Source organism: Megalops cyprinoides, chromosome 19 (genome assembly GCF_013368585.1).
Source record: "Megalops cyprinoides isolate fMegCyp1 chromosome 19, fMegCyp1.pri, whole genome shotgun sequence".
Classification (NCBI taxonomy): domain Eukaryota; kingdom Metazoa; phylum Chordata; class Actinopteri; order Elopiformes; family Megalopidae; genus Megalops; species Megalops cyprinoides.
In genome coordinates, this window is record NC_050601.1 from 28,435,944 (window position 1) to 28,455,203 (window position 19,260).

The 19,260-nt window shown below is 42.1% G+C and overlaps 1 protein-coding gene across 1 annotated transcript; it reads right to left on the reverse strand.

Moving 5' to 3' along the window:
- Nucleotides 1-6,339: 6,339 nt before the first annotated feature.
- LOC118793956 (hydroperoxide isomerase ALOXE3-like) lies at nucleotides 6,340-18,850 on the reverse strand. The gene is made up of 14 exons (XM_036552060.1): nucleotides 18,700-18,850; nucleotides 13,466-13,666; nucleotides 12,547-12,628; nucleotides 11,956-12,078; nucleotides 10,842-10,945; nucleotides 10,220-10,392; nucleotides 9,581-9,724; nucleotides 9,149-9,352; nucleotides 8,744-8,830; nucleotides 8,340-8,509; nucleotides 8,110-8,231; nucleotides 7,590-7,690; nucleotides 7,214-7,384; nucleotides 6,340-6,519 (listed from the first exon to the last, which is right to left on the reverse strand). Exons 1-14 carry the CDS (start codon nucleotides 18,848-18,850, stop codon nucleotides 6,340-6,342), a joined length of 2,013 nt encoding a protein of 670 aa, XP_036407953.1.
- Between the last annotated feature and the right edge of the window lie 410 nt (nucleotides 18,851-19,260).

Consider the following 19,260-nt stretch of genomic DNA (forward strand, 5'->3'; position numbering starts at 1 on the left):
GAAATTGTGTTTCTCTCAGGCCCACGGTGACAATACAACAGTTCAACATAACGCTGACACTGAGAGACAAGAACAAGAATTTTCACAGAAAACGGGCTACAAATATTTACAGCAAGGGCATCCAGGCACATGGTAGGTTTATAAATATGAAAAATAAATATAAAAAATATAAATATAACTACATATTCCACGCGAATATGATGTAGACTGTTTTTATAAGTAAAGTGACTGTGCAGATCTGTGTGAGTTTGCGTGTGATTAATGTTGGGAGTAGGAATGGGTGGAGAATAGTCCAGGCTTCAGTATGGGGGGTGGGGGGGTGGGGTGGGGTTCAAAGTTCAGTTCTGTGTTGGAGCAGATGGCTGAGGGAGGGAAGAGAGTTCAACTTTCTAACAGCCTGGTGGATGAAGCTGTCCCTCAACCTTGAGGTACGGGCCTGCTGGAGGCTTCTGAATCTCCTCCCCGATGGGAGGGGACTGAAGAGCGTGTGCGAAGGATGAGTGGGGTCAGCAGCAATGCTCTGTGCTTTACGGGCTAGGCATGTGTTGTAGATGTCCAGGGGGGAGGGGAGTGAGGCACCAGAGATCTTTTCTGCTGCATCCACTATGCGCTGCAGGGTTCTCCTGTTGGCGGTGGTGCAGCTCCCAAACCACACAGTGATGCAGCTGGTAAGGATGCTCTCAATGGTGCCACGGTAGAAGGAGCACATGATGGGAACTGGGGCTCTGGCTCTCCTCAGTTTGCGGAGGAAGTAGAGGCGTTGGTGAGCTTTCTTGGCCAGTGATGTGGTGTTGTTTGACCAGGAGAGGTCTTCTGTTATGTGCACACCCAGAAACTTGGTGCTACTCACCCTCTCCACAGCTGCACCATTGATGGTCAGAGGATGATGCTGGGTGTGCTCTCTCCTGAAGTCGACGACCATCTCCTTTGTTTTCATCACATTCAGGGAGAGATTGTTGTCGCCGCACCACTTGGCAAGTTGGCTCACTTCTGTCCTGTAGTTAGCCTCATCTTTGTTGGTGATGAGGCCCACCACAGTTTCACAGTGTCATCCGCAACTTTGATGAAGATGTCGGAGCTGTACTTTGGTGTGCAGTCATGGGTCAGCAGCGTAAAGAAAAGGGGGCTAAGCACACATCCCTGAGGGGCTCCAGTGTTCAGTATGATGTTGCTGGATGTGTGGTTGCCGACCCGAACTGCCTGTGGTCTTCCAGTGAGGAAGTCCAGTAACCAGTTGCATAGTGAAGTGCTAAGGCCTAAGTGATCCAGTTTCTGAATTAACTGCATGGGGATGATTGTGTTGAATGCTGAGCTGAAGTCTATGAACAGCATTCTCACATATGAGTCCTTCTTTTCCAGATGGGTGAGGGCTGAGTGTATAGCAGTGGAGATTGCATCATCTGTGGACCGGTTGGCTCGATATGCAAACTGGAATGGGTCCAGGGAGGGAGGGAGGATGGATTTGATGTGCTGCATGACTAAACGTTCGAAGCACTTCATTAAGATGGGCGTCAGTGCAACAGGGCGGTAGTCATTGAAGCTGGATGGAGATGGCTTCTTTGGCACAGGTATTATTGTGGTTGCTTTGAAGCAGGTAGGGATTCTTTGAATCTAGCGCTACAGCAAGCAATTCGATCAGTGCCTCTTGCAAGTGATGCAATTGAGTATACAGAAGATATCGCTGCATCTGCCAAGCGTGAAAGTGCTTTCAAGCAGGCTGAAAGCAAGTTAGCCACTGAGATCAGAAAGCATAGTACCACAAGTAAACTTCATAAAGCTCTGTCCTACAGGACAGGCTGTTGATGTGCCTTCTGTGAGTGCTCTCCTGTGCCACTACATGCCTTGGAAAATTGCATTGGCAGCCAGTATGGCTCATGATAGGAGTGAAAATGGAGCCAAGGCAAGTGGTTTCACTGAGGTTATGTCAACCTTTCAGTTCCTTTTTGGACTCCTGTTTGTCAGAAGACACTTGAACCTGTAGAAGCACTGAGCTCCATTCTGCAGCATTCAAACTTAGCTGTTTCAAAAGCTAAAGCAGCTGCCTCAAGAACCAAGGGGATTGTAGGTGCTCTTTGGTCAGGTATGAAATTTTCTTCTGTCATGGCAGCACAAATTGTCCTTACCAGATCTGGAATTTGTCAAAGGTCACTCTGGTGATAGTTTGAATTCAGTTCATCAAAGATAAAGTGCTGCCATTGAGCACACACTGAGCTTCATAGTCCGGGTTCAATCCCAGCTGTGTCATCACCCAACAGTGACCGAAAGCCCACAGTGGCAGCACAAAGCAGGAGTTCCCTGTCTTGCTGCTCTTGGACATTCTTACACTATTGATGATGTTAGTGAAGCTGCACCCATTCTCCAACAGACCCTTAGCTCACTGTATTGTAGTGTGTTGGGTGATAGAAATACTTGTACTGGCATGTAGGTGTATTGGAGGATTGCATTCACAACACCCTGCAATCCTGCATGAGTCCAGTGGAAGTTACAGTGGGGGTGTCCAACTAGTGATTCTAAAAGACGGGTGCATAAAGGGGGAAAAGTCCAAAGTAATTTTAATGGTAGAAAACTGCTGTCAGATACAGCAGGGAGACTGGGGATTCCACTACCAGGACTGTTTAAGATGCTATAAAGAACTAAGGAGACATCATATCATGAAAACAAACACACAGCAACAATCCCAAGTATCCCATTACATAATTTATAAAACATTACATTTAGACGCTTAGCAGACATACTTATTCAGTGCCACTTACAAAAGTACATACACAAAGAACAAATCAAATATAATAAATATTACAAATATTATAGAGTAAATCAAGTTGACTTTTATGTTTTAATTTACACATTGACTGCATTAAAATGTAGCTTAAACAGCAGTCAGTTTTTGCATTGTGAAAAATTGATGATGTTGATTTATTGATTGATGTTATATTTTCATTTTATTTAGTGAAATATTGTATAAAAATATTGAGCAACTCAACCAAGCTTTGTTGCATGTTTGAGAAACCTAGCTAAGGAGATTTCTCAGATTTTACCCATTCCCATTTTACTCATTTGTTTGGAAACCTGCTTTTAGGACTAAACTGCTTATGCTGGGTGAATGTCACTCTCATTGGCAAACTGTACTTTATTTAAAAAAAAAAAAAAAAAAAAACAACTGTGCAGCGGTGTGGTGTAGTGATAAGGAGCAGGGTGTGTAAGGTTGCAAGATTGTCTGCTGGGGCACCACTGTTTTACCCTTAGGCAAGGTACTTAACCCACAATTGCCTCAGTAAATATCTAGCTGAATAAATGGATGAAATTGTAATCCATATAAATTGCTGTGGATAAGAGTATCTGCTAAATGACAGTAATGTAATATAATTTTTGAAGCCTGAGCATTGACTCCAGTTTCCATAAAAACACTTCCAATTACTCTGGTATCAGGACGCTTCTCCCTCAGCCCCAAAGAGTACCTTGGTGGCTCCAGACTCCTGATGTGTGTAAACACTTCAGTCATGGAATTCATCTCTGCCTTTAAACCATCATTATCATCAACACTCACATCACAGATCAGAAGGGGTACATGAGACTAGAGAACTCTAATGATATTGGATATTTTCTCACTACTCTGGAGAGACTGGTGGGTTTATAAATGGTCCATGGTAGACTTACAGTTGGTCTGCTTGATTGTAAGCATTTGATTTCATTACTGACTGGTAAGGCATGGGATGCTTTTGTGTAAACAAACCTAAACAACAGCAGGGACGCAGGGGGGCCGTACCTAAGAAATACAAGACAATTAGATCTGAGTATAGTGAGAAAAATGCCATCTAGTAAACCACTGTGAATGGACCATACCTGCCTATGCTTTACCATGAAAGGTGGATCTGGGTGAAAGAGCACACCCCAGCAACTGCAACAAAGGCTGCACAACTTGTGGAAATTTTTGTTGCCACAAACAGGGAGAAGTGGCTTACCCCAACTTTTTGTAATACATTATACTATAAGACTGTAAGGTGTGCCAAAGTGTGTGGTTCCAGAATGGTGTATGACCTGAAGAAGGAGCTGGAAATGATAAGGAACCTTGATACTGCCGTGTACCTACTGAGTGGCATCATGCTGCTGTAATTGTGCCCAGTGTAAAGGAGCCGGGGTAATGACTGGAGCTTTGTGTCGACTACGCCACCTACTGGAGGTCTGATCTCTATGTAGGAAATTAGCCTGGGTTGGAAATAACCACCGGTTACCAAATACAACCAGCTTCCCATATAATACACACCAAGGCACACAGGTTCGTGCAAGGATGAAGCAGAGACAGGGTTCTATTAAAATTGTATATACTCTTTATTTTATTTGTATTATAGGTTGCACTTGCACTAATTAGTGGGGCTAAACACCCAGTTGGACACAGAAGAATATTGTACTGATAACGGATACTGAAGACGCAGACACCAACATGGACACAAAATAACCAAAAATGTCAGTCCTGCCAGAAAAGAAAAGAAAGACACAATAATGAGACAACATAGAAGGGCCCCACCAGTTAGGTCTGAGCCCACAGGGCTAACCAATTAGCAGTTATGGACACAGGTGATAACCCACATACAGACCTACTCACACACTGCACTGCACCGGGGTGTGCAGTGCAGTGTGTGAGTAGCCACGTGTGGTCCTTCTGACCCTCCTTCCAGACAAGGTCTCCCTCTGGTAAGCTCCGCTCCTGCTCATTTTAGGTTATTTTGTGTCCATGTTGGTGTCTGTGTCTTCAGTATCCGTTATCAGTACAATATTCCTCTGTGTCCAACTGGGTGTTTAGCCCCACTAATTAAAGTGTAACCTATAATACAAATAAAATAAAGAGTATATACAATTTTAATAGAACCCTGTCTCTGCTTCATCCTTGCACGAACCTGTGTGCCTTGGTGTGTATTATACGGGAAGCTGGTTGTATTTGGTAACCGGTGGTTATTTCCAGCTCAGGCTAATTTCCTACATAGAGATCATACCTCCAGTAGGTGGCGTAGTCGACACAAAGCTCCAATCATTACCCCGGCTCCTCTACACCAGGAAAGATAGTAGCCTACAGTTCTATTTGACACCCATCTGATGCCTTGTGTAGACGAACAAGAAAGGAAAAGTTTTTGTGTCCTTGATCTCTGCTAGGGGTACTGGCAATGGGCATTGTAGAGAATCAATGTTACTGCTTGTTTTATGCCTTTGATCACTTTCAGTTTACAATGATGACTTTTGAGTATTAGAAGAGGTCCTGAAGGGGACTGATGATCTCATTTCCTACAGTTCCAACTGGAGAGACAGAACTGTTGACCCAGGTGGTGCCCACCTCCTTCTTCATCTTAATTTTCCTCCCCATCATCATAAAATCCTTCAGCACATCTAGGAATACATTTCATCTTAGTTCTCCCATATCTAGATGGGCTAAATTGTGTCATATTCAACCAATAGCAACATCTGTTCATTGCAGTCAATTCTAAGTCAAAGAGAAGAGGAACACTTGGATTACAAATACTTCCAACTTAACTACAAATGATGTATGCAGGTGATTCTATTTAATCACTTTGATAATTGTTATTATTTGGCAAGGACTGTGGCACTGCAGACCTGGGTATGTTAGGTATGTTGTGTTTATGACAGTGGTTATTTCTTGGTACATGACACAGGTGTGTAGAAGGTGTAGCATTTGACATACATAGGACAGGTAGCACATGCACTGCAGCTGCTGAAGTGGTGTCATGGAATCTCACCTTCTAGAAAGAAATTTCAATGATGAAACAGAGTGCAGTGAGACAATTCCATGTTTATTTTGAAAGCTCTCAGGGGAAAAGTCATCCAACAACTTGCATAGAGAAGTCACAGCAATTCCAACTTTCAGTAGTGTGTACATCACAATTTTTATGCGGGGATAAGGCGTGCAGCTCTAAAATAGGCGTATATGTCATTTCTAGGAAGTATCCAGGCAGGAAAGTTAAATTGTATTTTGACATATTCTGTGGTTAGCAGTTAATTAAAACAGAAAATCTCCCGAAAATGCATTCTTTTAAACTTGCACCAGGTGAAACCGTATCTATTGCTGACCGAGCATGACCTGTGTACTTCCTTAGACCCACACAGGACAGAAACCAGTCAAGGCCATGAAACAGATAATCTGCTCCGCTCAGGAAAAATACAACATCCTTAACATTTCAGGAGAATACACAGGGCTTTGTGAAGAATAACAAAGTTTTATACATGCAGGTAGAAACAAAGAATACAAAATGATCACACAGAAGGCACTCAGCTCTCACAGGTGGAAAATTACAGGGCCATGTTACATGAAAGAACGTAAGCAATGGGACATGTTCAGATAGCCACACTGTTCTCCACGTCCTCGGGGCACAGGTAAGGGTATGGCAGCTTCAGCTTTTTGTTCCTCTTCTTGATGCTCTCACTCAGATCTTTCAGCTCTGCTTGGTATTCCTGGATCAGTCTGCAGGGGACAGCCTCACAGAAGTACTCCTCTTGGTAAACTCCGAGAGGGACCTTAAAGTAGAGGGAGTGAAGGGATGCACAGATTCATTTACATTTATATATATATATATATATATATATATATATATATATATATATATATATATATATATATATTTCATTTGGCAGATGGACCTATCCAGAACATCTTACAAAAAGGGCACACATTAAGGTAGGTCAAGAGTGCCATCCTCGGAAGATAGCGCCATTGTGGGAAACATTGCCATACGGGGCTAAGGGCTGTCATAAGGTGCACAAACATAATACTACAGACTTAATTCTACTAATTCCATGTTCCAAGCTTGGAAAAATTGTATACTACTGTAAAAGCTCCACCTGGCCCCAACTGCCGCCAGACTCTTGCCTTCATTGCATTAACCACCATCACACTTTACCAATGAGCTATCAAAACAATGTTGGGGGGGAGGGTTGAAGTTCAGGAAACCAGGATGTAGTTTGAATAGATGGTTCTAATCAGTGCTAGAAGATGGACAGTGACCCTGCTATCCCTGCAATTACTGACAGCTCATTCCACCACTAGGGGGCAAGGGTAGAGAGAGCATGTGATGACTCTTCATCAAACAGGAGATAAAGACCTCATTTATGCACATATGGTGTGATTTAATGCAGTGACTACTTAAGACAAGGCGATGTGTGTTACATTCTTGAGCATGTTGACAATATAGAACCCCTGCCAAAAGCTTACGTAGTCTGTGGACCTCTTGCTGAGCAACCAGGAAGTGGACATGCCCTGAACTGTGATGTTGACATCAGGCAGCGTCTGCAGGATGGTACTCTCATCAGAGCTCCCCTTAGTGGTGGGAGGAGGCTGTTGCAGGGAGAAGGGGTTGTTTGGCATCCAGCCACCAAAGTCATACTGGGAGGGAGGAAATATATGAATAATGAAAATGTATTGTAAATAATAAAGTCTTTTAAATACACAATTGAATCCAATATTTTGAATTCAATTGGTGGAGAATGTAAACACCGCTCAAACCAGTTGTGTGTTCCGATGTTTCTAACATGGAATGTATTTGCTATCAATACATTAATGTTACTGTTTGAGGTGCGTTCGGATGTACCTGTCCACTGTTGACAGCAGAGTGCTGGGCTGACACTGTGAAGATCACCATGGTGATGAATTTGATGACCTCCTCCACTGCACTGAAAGACTGAGGAATGCCTGGGGAAAGAGAGGAAGACACATTTCTGTTCTGTAAGATCTGCTGTGACTCATAATATTCACTAATCTCCATGTGATGGCCTGAGATTTGTGAGACTGCTATCATGGAGCAGTATTCTACCTGACAGGATCCTGACCCCTGCTGCAGTACTTTTGATTTGAAGGAAATGCAGCTCACTTCTGGTCCATTAGCTGGTAATGAAACCCCACTGCACAAAAGACTCAATCTATGCTGTTAATGGCAAACATATTTGACAGATGTTATATATAAGAACTTCAGTATTAAAACCCCTTTTACACAGGTATATTTCTGATAAAGCTGTGGGGGAAAGGTCTGAATCCAAAGCTGTAAGTAAGAACCAGTCCACGCTATTCTGCGCTCTGGGGCTGAGAGGCTGATCCCATCACCCATGTCTGACCTGAGCTGCTCTGCTCCAGGAAGCCATGAGTGAAGATTTCCCCGATCCAGCTCTGCAGCTCTTTGTCCTGCTGCACCTCAGCATCACTGTGGTAATAGTGCCTCATCATCCCCTGGACAAACCTGCACACAGCCACAGAGCACACCTCAATATCAACCCTGAGCTCTCCACCAGCCTACATTCCAGTGGTCCTGTTTTAAACACACATCTCTGCTGAACAACAGCGCCACCTGTTGATGATGTCCCACAGCTTGAGCCCATCATCTCTGTAATGGAAGTTGGGCACTGACTCCAGGCCACGTGCAGCGATGTCATCCAGCAGACAGAGGGAGCTGTAGGTGAGTGAAGAGGTGGCCCTCCTCAGGATCATTGCCACAGCTTCTCCTCCAGTGGCAGAAAACTAAGAAAAGTCAAAGGCGTGGTTGTTTTAAAAAAACATGAAATGGAAAGTAGCTTGACCTCATATTATTTGATCATTGTCAGAACAATATTCGGAATCACCCAAAATGGTCACAAAATGTTTTAAAATATGTAAAATATTTAGATTTAATATATATTAAATATATATTTACACGAGAGAGCATAAGCCACTCACACTGAGTTTTGAGCTAACTCTTAATCAGCAAGCCCATACCTGAGTAATTAACCCAGAATCCCCAATGAGAGAGTTCCGAGCCATGTTGTTAATCTGCAGGGTGTAGCGGGTGTGAGGGATCAGCAACTGTGATGACAGACAGCAGGCAAATATGAGTGTGACCCCCAAATGATCTGATCAAAGGCAAGTTTTAACCCAATTTCATGTAGTTTCAGTGATAACATCATCAACTGCATGAATGATGCCTTGGGAAGGAATTCTTTTACTTTCTGAGCACAGTAAAGATTAATCAAACTGCTGTTCCATCAGTGTTGTAGTTACACTCTTGCCAATATTGTAATGACAAGATAAGAGAAGCAACTTCTAGTGCGAAAGCTGCAATTACAGTGGTATTTACATATCTAGTCTTGTTGCGAATAGCCGATGAGGTAGCTGTTTGTCTACCTTGTACAGAGGATGCACCATGGGTATGTTACGCATCGTTGCCATGGTAAAGACCTCAGCCAGTAGGTGTGTTCGGAGCAGGTGGAAGTTGAGCTGGTGCTCGCTGAACTCAGCGCTCCGCACAAAGATCTTGGCGAGCAGCCAGTCGTGCTCCGAGTCACTGGGCAGGAAGATGGGGTTCTGCTTTCCGGGCTGCTGCTTCAGCTGTGGTGAACCACAGTAATGAAATTTACAACCAAATTTTGTGTGCATGCATGCATGTGTGTGCATGTGCCTGTGTGTACATTTGTGCACATGTGCTTGTGTGCATGCCTCTGTATTTGTATGCATCCCCTCCGAAATAGGTCAATGGCAACTATGGTTAATTCCTCTTGTATCCCTTCATTTCATCCTTTTCCACTGATCTGCTGCATTGCTCTGGGTGATGTGTACCTGGATGGCGATGGGTAGCATTTTGTCCTCAGAGTTTTTGTACAGCAGACAGAGCGGAACTGCCTGGTACTGTTGTTTGCCGTTGACTACATTAGTGGGTACACCCTCCAAGATCTTATAGTCACACAGGAAGATGTTGCCTTTCTGTTATGAGGGACGAACAAGACAAAGGTAGAGAAGAGAGTGGTTACTCTCATACATAATCTTCACAGAGCCAGAGTGAAAAACTGTCGAGCTCACTTTACTTTCTTACACAGTATTATTATGATACTCTGCAATTATTGTAAAGCCAATGAAGCTGTATGGATGGAAGAGAAAATGACAGTAGGATCCCTACATCACACCACTGCTCTTTGAGAGAGTGGCAGAGGAAAACCCATTTAAGTGATGAGCAGGCTAGACCATGCTTAGCTTTGTGCAGAAGATGGAATGGCAGCAGGTCTGGTTGGCCATATCACATGCAGTTGTGCTGTTCTCATGTTTTTTCCTTTGAATCACATTCAAATATACTGTTCTCATGGTGGAATTACCAAGTGCATATCATTGGTTACAGTATGTTGTTAGATAAGAATCCAAAGAGAGACAGCAAGAGACAGCAGGCAGCCCTTTTCAGACTTTTGCCACCCTGTGTTGCCGTGCCTGCATTTCTGTTGCCAGGCTGCTCCCTCTCTCCAGGAACGGCTGCACCATGTCGTCGGTGACAGGGAAGTTTGGTGGCAGCTTGGAGCAGCGGCGGATCATCATGGGGTTGGCACCATTCAGGAGCTGGTATCCGAAAAAATCATCCTCCTTCCAGTGATCCTGCACGTACTCTGTAGAGAGACACAGGCCATAGTGTTCACTGAGCCACTGAATTCAGCTCAGTTATGTGGTATGGAGGCTTCATTCTACAGTGTAAAGTGCACCCTGTAGATCCCAGTGTTCTGTGTATAATTCTGTTTCAGGTTGGTCAAATCTGTTGTTTGGACCTGGTTTTACCTTTTCTATTATTATAGTAAATGTTTATTTAATTTTGCCAGCTTCTGTATTGTTAGGGAGTTACTAGGGAGTCTCCTAAAAAATAACAAAACTCTGTAGTGGGTGATACTTCTAATTACAAAGTCTAGGAATGTTTTCTATATGCATGCTTGTTTGACATACATATATTTTGCCTCTAAATGCTGAAGCTGGACTAGGCCAGACACAAACATATTATTAATAATTTGAGTCTGACCTGATCCAACATGAACATTTTAGTCAAATTATGAACTCTCTTCTGTACCTGAGATCACAGTCTTTCTGCAGAAAAAGACACGATCTATGTCCTCCAGTTTTCTCCAGGGTTCCTTGCAGTCAGATAGGCCCTTGAGTTTCAGCTCTGCCAGTCTGTGTGAAAGGAAGTGGATAAATACTCTAAAATAGTGGTGTTCCAACTGTGGGGTCAACTCCCCCCTAGGGAGGCTGGGGGATTTGCAGGAGGGTTGTGGTGTGCAATGCAGATTTTGAATGAGTTGAGTTTGAGTTTGAAATGGTACAAAAATATCAAGGACAATGATGTCATAAAAGTAAACCAGGTTTCACAACACATAATTCATTATTGCTCTTTTATTTTTTTACTCTTAATTTAATGTTATTTTTGTACATCTCCAGGGCACATGTAGGCATTGGTCACCAACAAAACAACAGAGACAAGTTGTTGTCTGTGTCACACCTGAAAAAAACGGAGATCAGTGGCATTCTTTACATTACATTACATTTACATCATTGGCATTTAGCAGACGCTCTTATCCAGAGTGACTTACTTCAGTTACAGCTTTCCAGTTACAGTAGTCCATGATTATGATAGAACAGTGCACTTTAATTAAGAAGTGTCTCATATCTTATATCTTAGAAATATATTTTTCATAGAATATTCAGTTACACTTGAGAATTTTGTTCTTCTGTTTCTTATGAATGCTGTTATTTCAGATCTCAGTGAAATGAAACATAAGTGGTTAATTCAAATGAAACCAAAAATATTCAAATTTCAATTCTTTTTAAACAGTATGTTTTTAGAGAAGAAGCCTTCGTATTAGCTGATATTGGCCTGCATTATACTGGGTAGAGAAAAATGGCAAAATGCATCTAAAGATTTGTATGAGACTTTGATTGCTGTGCAGCATGTTTTATTGCTTTGTAAAAAAGAACAGAACTTCTCTGTGGGTTATTTAATTCATAATTTTTAGATGCTAAGATAGTTTCTGCTACCTGCTACTATACTCAGGCATTACTTTGGACAATGATTCCAAACATTATCATTAGCCATTCCGATCTGTATATATATATATATATATATATATATATATATATATATATATATATATATATATATATATATTAGAAACAAATGACCTCACCCAACAGCGCCAGTGAACCAGATCTCGAGTTCTTTGGTGAAGGAGAAGCGGACATTAGCAGGCAGACAATGAGGACTGTCCGCCTCCATGCAGTGTGGGATACCCTCCAGGTAAACCTTCCACCTGCAGGGGGACACAGGAGAGAGACAGCATTCTTCCATGACATAGGGACGTCACTCTGTATATACACGTGTGGCATACACCCACACAAGCAGGTGAGCATGCTCACACACACACACACACACACACACACACACGATGTCATGTCATTATTTGAATACAGTTCCATGTATATGCCATTCAAATACCAACAGCGAGTCAACTCAAAACCTGAACGATGATTTTTACAATACCACCAATACTAAATTGCCTGTCTGACAGTTCCCCAACACATATGCATTTGTCCCTCTGTATTAGCAGGACCTTCTCTCCTGGTTCATGACCATGTCCAGCTCCAGTATGGAGCATCAGTAGACACATAGGAGCTCAATGCCAGAGGCTGTTAATAGTGATGGTGGCTGATCAGTGGCCTTTAGTATCTGCATTGGCCAGACCACTGCAGGATGGAGAGATCCAGTGATCTGAACCCACCTGTACTCCTGTTTCTGAAGCTGCAGCTCCTTCTTCCGGTGGTGCACGGCCAGAGGGTGCACGTCATCATACACCTTCTTACCTAAAGGAAAGAATAACAGTAAATCCAGATTAGCACTGCATTGGATTGTGAAAATAGCAGGGAACCAAAATGATCCAATGATACAGTCTACTGTTCTGTGGAGCCATATAGGTTTTGGGGGCCTCAAGGATAGTTCCATAATAGATGTCTATTTTCTTTTTTAATGCTTATCCCAATTTTTGGAATTGCCAACTACATATAGTAGCAGGCTTGTCTCATTGTGACAACCTTCAGGAGCACAGGAGCGTTGAGGTGAGGTGAAAGTAATCCTCCGATACATTCACAGTTTATTTTTTAAACTACAACAGAGTGGGTGCTCACTGGAGGATAGGCGCGACTCAGCTGATGTCATCTCAGGGGCCTGGCAAACTCTGTGGTTTGTCAGGCCCCTGAGACTAGTGCGTGATGCAACCCCTGTGATATGGCTACCATTCCCTATCCCTGGAATAAATCCAGTGTGTTCCACTGGTATGGGTTTCTGGTCATTGTCAACTGATGACACAGTTGGGATCGATCCGGGAATGTAGAGCACATCTTGCCGTCAAGGTGAGTACCTTAACACAGAGCTACTTGGGATGCATTTGTAGCACATCAAATTGTAGTAACTGCCACCTTCACAATGGCTAATAGTCTGAGTTTAAAAGCAAGGCTGTCATTGAAGAAAATTTTGCTTCCAGCCCAACTGTTGTTTTTAAAACAGTGTAGATGTACTGCAATATTGTGATTGTGAGCTGAAGAGTTGTGGTTCAACTGGACATTTCACACCAAGTAAATTCAGTGACCTGGCTATGTTGAATCATAGGCCCCTGAACCCTCATGCAATGTATGAGCACTGACCTGTGCCCTCCCTGATAGTCACCGGCTCTCTGTCCAACAGCCAGCAGTACCATGGGAAGTGGGCAGTTTCTCCCTCCGGTGTTGTCACAACAACTTTGGCACAGAACCAACTATCTTCTAGGAAATAAAGGAATGGCTGCTTGTCCAGCTGAATTAGCATGAGGGAACCCAGAGAGGCGGGGCAGCTCACGTTGAATTTGCCTGTCTGTAGGAACACAGAGAATCAGTTTACACCGCAGCATAGAATGGCAGCAGCAAATGCATGTTCATGATTGTTCTGATAAGGTCATCACTGTGGCACACAGTTTGTATTCATTCCCAACTTATTGTCTCCCCGTAGCAGCAGTGTAGCATAGCAGTTAAGGAGCAGGACTCGTAACCGAAAGGTCGCCGGTTCGATCCCCGCTGGGACACTGCTGCTGTACCCTTGGGCAAAGTACTTAACCCACAATTGCCTCAGTAAATATCCAGCTGTATAAATGGATAACATTGTAAAGAACTGTAACCTATGTAAGTCGCTTTGGATAAAAGCGTCTGCTAAATGAATAAATGTAACGGATACAATTATTAAATTAGCCGTGCAAATTTAGAGTATGAATAAGGCGTATAATTCAATGTTCATTTCCCAGAATGCACTTGGTGAGAAGTTGGTAGTTTAAGAGGACAAGAGAAAGAGTGAGGAACGAACTTGTGATTGAATGTAGCAAGAAAAATGCATTTTTGCAGGCTCATCCTTTCCTGTCAGGGTCTTTGGTTTGGTTTGTTGCAGTGTCTTTTTTATTTCATTAATTACAATTGTCTGTTACTGAGTAAAAAAAAAACTCCATCTGAAGCCATTTTCAAAGACTCCTCAGTATGCCTCCACCCAGCTGAACAGCAACAGCAATAGCTCTCACATTTACATTTTTACAACATAGTGCTGTTAAACTGATTTAATCTTCCACCAAATTCCAGGAGCTGTGTGAATAAAAAAGCAATTTCTTTTAGTTGGCCTGAAACAACTTCTTATTCCATCCGATTTTCTGTACATAACTCCCCCTAGAGCTTTTTAGCTACACTTATGAAACCTGGCTGATACCTTCATCCAGTAAGTAGATGAATAATACAGTTTGAATGTGTAGCTTGTGCACAAAATATTGATTCCATATTTAAAATTTCACATTGACTAACATGGAAAGAATGTCAAGAATCTGAACATTCTATCACACACAGCTGACAGCACAATAGGACTACGGAGGGTCGTCTCTTGTGCAAAGAGCATATGCTACAGCAGCCCCAGATACAGACACATGCGTGACTTTCAAATTCAAATTTAACCAAACTTTACTGGGATGGCCACACAGATGTACAGTACTGACAAAGTACTTTTGACATAAATATGCAAACAAAACGATAATTAAACTAAAAAAATATATATGCGCACACACACACACACACACATAAACAAGAGACACACATACATACATTTATTTACATTTATACAGTTACTATGCAGATGCTTCCCCCCCGTTGTCTCTCAGGCTGTGCTGCTAAAGGTGCTGTGTTTCCCTCTCCCGGAACAGTGTATTTTTCTTCATCCTCCCATTGCTTAAATGTGGAGAAGTTTAATTAAAAATATTTAAAGTATTAAAAATATTTAAAATTATTACAGTGTAGGAGAAAGTGTATCTGTGTGTCTCCCTCGTCTGTCTCACAGGTGTCTAACATTCACACTTTCAGCCTGTCGCATGCTCCCAAGTTCCTTTACACAATCTCACGACAGATCTGTTTACAGATGTTTTGTTAAAAGAACCAAACTAGCAAGCAAGATAACTGGCTGAAAATGCAACTTGCTTGCTAGCTAGAATTAAATCCCTAGCTGCCTAAAGTGTTAAGTGGCTTTAAGTAGCTAGCTAATTACTTAGCTACTGAGATAATTAGCTGAAAAAACAAACAGCTGGCTGGCAAGGTAATGACATAGATAGCCTGCAAGTTGGCGAACTGCTTAGCATGCTAGTTAGCTTGTGTAGCTGGTGGGGCTCTGATGTTAGCTGTTCGATGAGTAGTTTCGTCTCTGCCTCAAACTGCAGTAGCACGGTAGGTAACAGCCAAACGGTGAGGTCCTAGTACCTGTGTCTTGTCAGCACCTCGCTGTGATACATGCTTGAATCAGTTTTTAGGGGTCCAAGCACGTAGTGCTGGAACCCTATTGTGTTTGTTCTGATTTTTTTAGGGGTCCAAGCATGTGGTGCTGGAATCCAATTGTGTTTGTTCCAATTTTTATTATCTTTATTTTTCTGCCCTAAAAGTGTTTGCACAGCAAAAACTATAGATTCTAGAGCTACCAAACTTGGTAGATAGGTCCCTATGGTCACCCACTACTCAGGTAAAAAAATTACCCCATTTGGCCAGATGGTGGCGCTATAGGAAACGACAATATGTTTTGGGCTATAACTCTTGAACCGTTTGGGGTAGAATCAAAATTATTTTCCCCTGATTCCCTGGCTCCAGGTGAACAAAAAAGCCTCTTAGACCAACATTATGCGACATTTCCGCCGTTTTGAATTCTCCGCCATTTTGAATTTTTGTTAAACCTTTAAAATCTATCTCCTCCTAGAGGGTGCCACCAATTGGCACCAAATTTGGTACACAGCATATTCAGACCAACGATCTTTAAATATTGTATAAAGAAAGTTGATACGTGAAACGATGTGACCACAGTAAGCCAATGAAATCTGTGGGTGTGGCCTCTATTGATATAATGAGCTATAACTCCTGATTGCAATGGCCAATCATCACTAAACCTGAAATCCCTCATTGTCAGGCCATTAGACTCAATCTGACTAAATTTGGTGTAAATCCGTCCATAGGTGGCGCTATAGCGAACAACTGGTCATAACTTCTAAACCAATTGTCTGATCAACTTGAAATGTTGAATGCTGTGTCTTGGTCAAAGGTCCTCATAACGTCTTTAAGGACAAGTTGATAGCTCAAACAAGATGGCCGCCATCAGCCAATAAAATTTCAGCAGCACTTAAACTGACTATCATCATGAAACTTTGCAGGATTTTTTTGGATATGTCAAATAGCAATCTGACCCAGACATTCATCGACCCAGACACCTAGACTCAGGTCAGCTTTCACTGACCTGAGATGGCAAAAATCATTTGGCTTCTTCTAATGGCAAACATTCTTGCATGTAATACATGTATTTCAGAATGGCAAATATTTACCTATTTAACGTTTACATTACCTACCACATTTACATGAGAACTGATATCTATAGGACAATAGGCCTAAGGTGATTTTCGTTGCACCCCCACCGTGCAATGACAATAAAATCTATTCTGATTCTGATCAAGATTGGTGTAAATCCATGAATGGCTGGCACTATAGCAAAGAAATGGCCATATCTCCTAAACCGATTCCCTAATAAAGTTAGAATTTTGTATACTTGGTCAAAGGTCCTGATAAAGTCTTCAAGGACAAGTTGATGACTCAGAAACAATGGCAGCCATCACCCATTCAATTTCCTGCTCATGTGCTTGGACTCCATAATCGCCGCTTGTGGCTATATATATATATTTTTTTGATGGTGTGTTTGCTACATACACTGCATTGAGGTATGTTAGTTTAGCAACATTGGCCCTTGTTTTGATACCCATGTTACATGTAGTTTAAATTGATCCAGGCACATTGTTTTATTTGCTAAGCATGACCCAAGACTAGCAGGTATGCTTGCCGTGAACAGATATGGGTGTTAGCTTCCTAGCTACCGTTGTGTAATTAATGTGGATCTCCTGCATCTTACACTTTGTAACCCACCTGTCTGGAGCCATCCAGAGACTGTGACTGTGGAACAGTATGTTGAACTGTTCATCTGTGCTGCTAATATGGTTTTCAATTCATCATCCTGGGAGGGCATTGGTCACAGGAGTACGTTTGCATGTCTCCTCACAGACTGTATTGCACGCTCTGCATTTAGTTTGCTAACCGCTGTTATTTCATTACTTGTGTTTACAAATTACCAGCTGGTCTCTTTAAACTGTCCTAGACTGCTTCAGAATATACTGCAGCTGTATTGTGCAGTTTGTAGCTAACTAGCCTGCCAGCTCCAGCTAACCTTTTTAATTGCCACTTTGTGATGTTAATGAGGTTGCCTGGTTAGTTCATGCTGTTCATATTTTGTTTCTTTTTATATTCGTTTGCTTTGTGTTCTTGATTTGTTAGTTTTTTCGTCTCCCTTGTGATTTAGCCAAGCCAAGTGGAGAGGCAGATACTTCTAGGTCAGAAAACTTACTAGGCACTTCACAGTTCCTGTTGTGGACAGCATTGTGGGTACCTTTACTGCTATTAATCATAGGGGTTTGTGTGCTGAATCACACTCTTGTGCAATGTAACACTGTCTTTGAGTGTCATGTGTGTTTAGTAGCTCCTTTTGTTTGCTCTTGAATGTTCTATAAATTAGCCCCTCAAATTTCAGCCTAGTATTAGTTTAAAAAGTATGTCTCCCTAAGTGTAAACTGTTCTCTGCCCAACCTCCTTTCCATTGACAAAATAAAACGTTAATCTTTGTCACAACGTTGGTCCTCCTCTAGGTAAAAACTGAGGGGTGGTGTAGTCAGTGCCCTCTAAGGGGGTACCATTAAATGTATGTCTCCCTAAGTGTAAACTGTTCTCTGCCCAACCTCCTTTCCATTGACAAAATAAAACGTTAATCTTTGTCACAACGTTGGTCCTCCTCTAGGTAAAAACTGAGGGGTGGTGTAGTCAGTGCCCTCTAAGGGGGTACCACACTAGCTAACAAGCTGACTGGCTCAAAATGAACTAACTTGTGGACCCATCTACAAAAGTCATGTGTTTGCTAGTGCAAGATGGTCTCAGATCTCGCTCCAACCAGCTGACCAAAGTTGGTAACCTTTGTAACTATTAGTTGCCATGCTAGATTTTTTTTCAAGCCAACTCAAAGTTTGTCCTTGAAGCTTCAAAATGAGTATGCCAGTTTGATCCTTCTCATTCTGCAATGGCTGTGTGCTTTTTGCCTGTTTGTTATTTTCCCTAGTTCTTAAACACTTTGACAAATTTGGCAATTTTCTGTTTGCGGTGATTTGTTTGACAGACTGATGAAGTGTGTTGTGGTGAGCAGAAGGTGTATTGGAGGTTCACGCTCATGAACAAAAACATTGCATGGGTGCAGTGCACTATCTAGGTGGTGCCTAGATGCTGGGTGGCAAGATAACTGACATTTCACTCACGTACCGAGCCCTGATCGAAGCTTCGCTTGAAGTTTTTGAGCATGGTGCGATTGCTCTCTCCCTCAGTGCCGACCAGCTTTATGAAGACGTTGTTCATTGTGGCAGCATGCATGATGTTTCCTGTAGTCACTTCTACTTTATATATCACCATGGCGATTCTGCAAGACAGGGGTCCATTCTTTTTCTTCCCTTGCCAGTTATAACATTGTTAGCGAATTGTTAACAAATACTCAACTGCTTGCTGATTATCACTTTGCTAAAGGGGCTGCTTGAGACTGAAGACAATACAGCATACAGTACTTATATAGTACATGTAATACATATAGCCTCAGCATCACAGCTGCCTCTTCCCCATAAATCTTTCATATATCCTGTGTGACAATCAAGATTATACTCTTAATTGTCATAATTTGACTTCTTCATGTTTGGCATATTCTTTTGGGGAAATATTGGATTGAAATTTATTCTATTTTCAATACCTTTGTTTATATATGGTAGTTACACATGATAAATTTTGTGATAGAATAATTTTACTTTCTATCAAATTACTCACAGTTATAG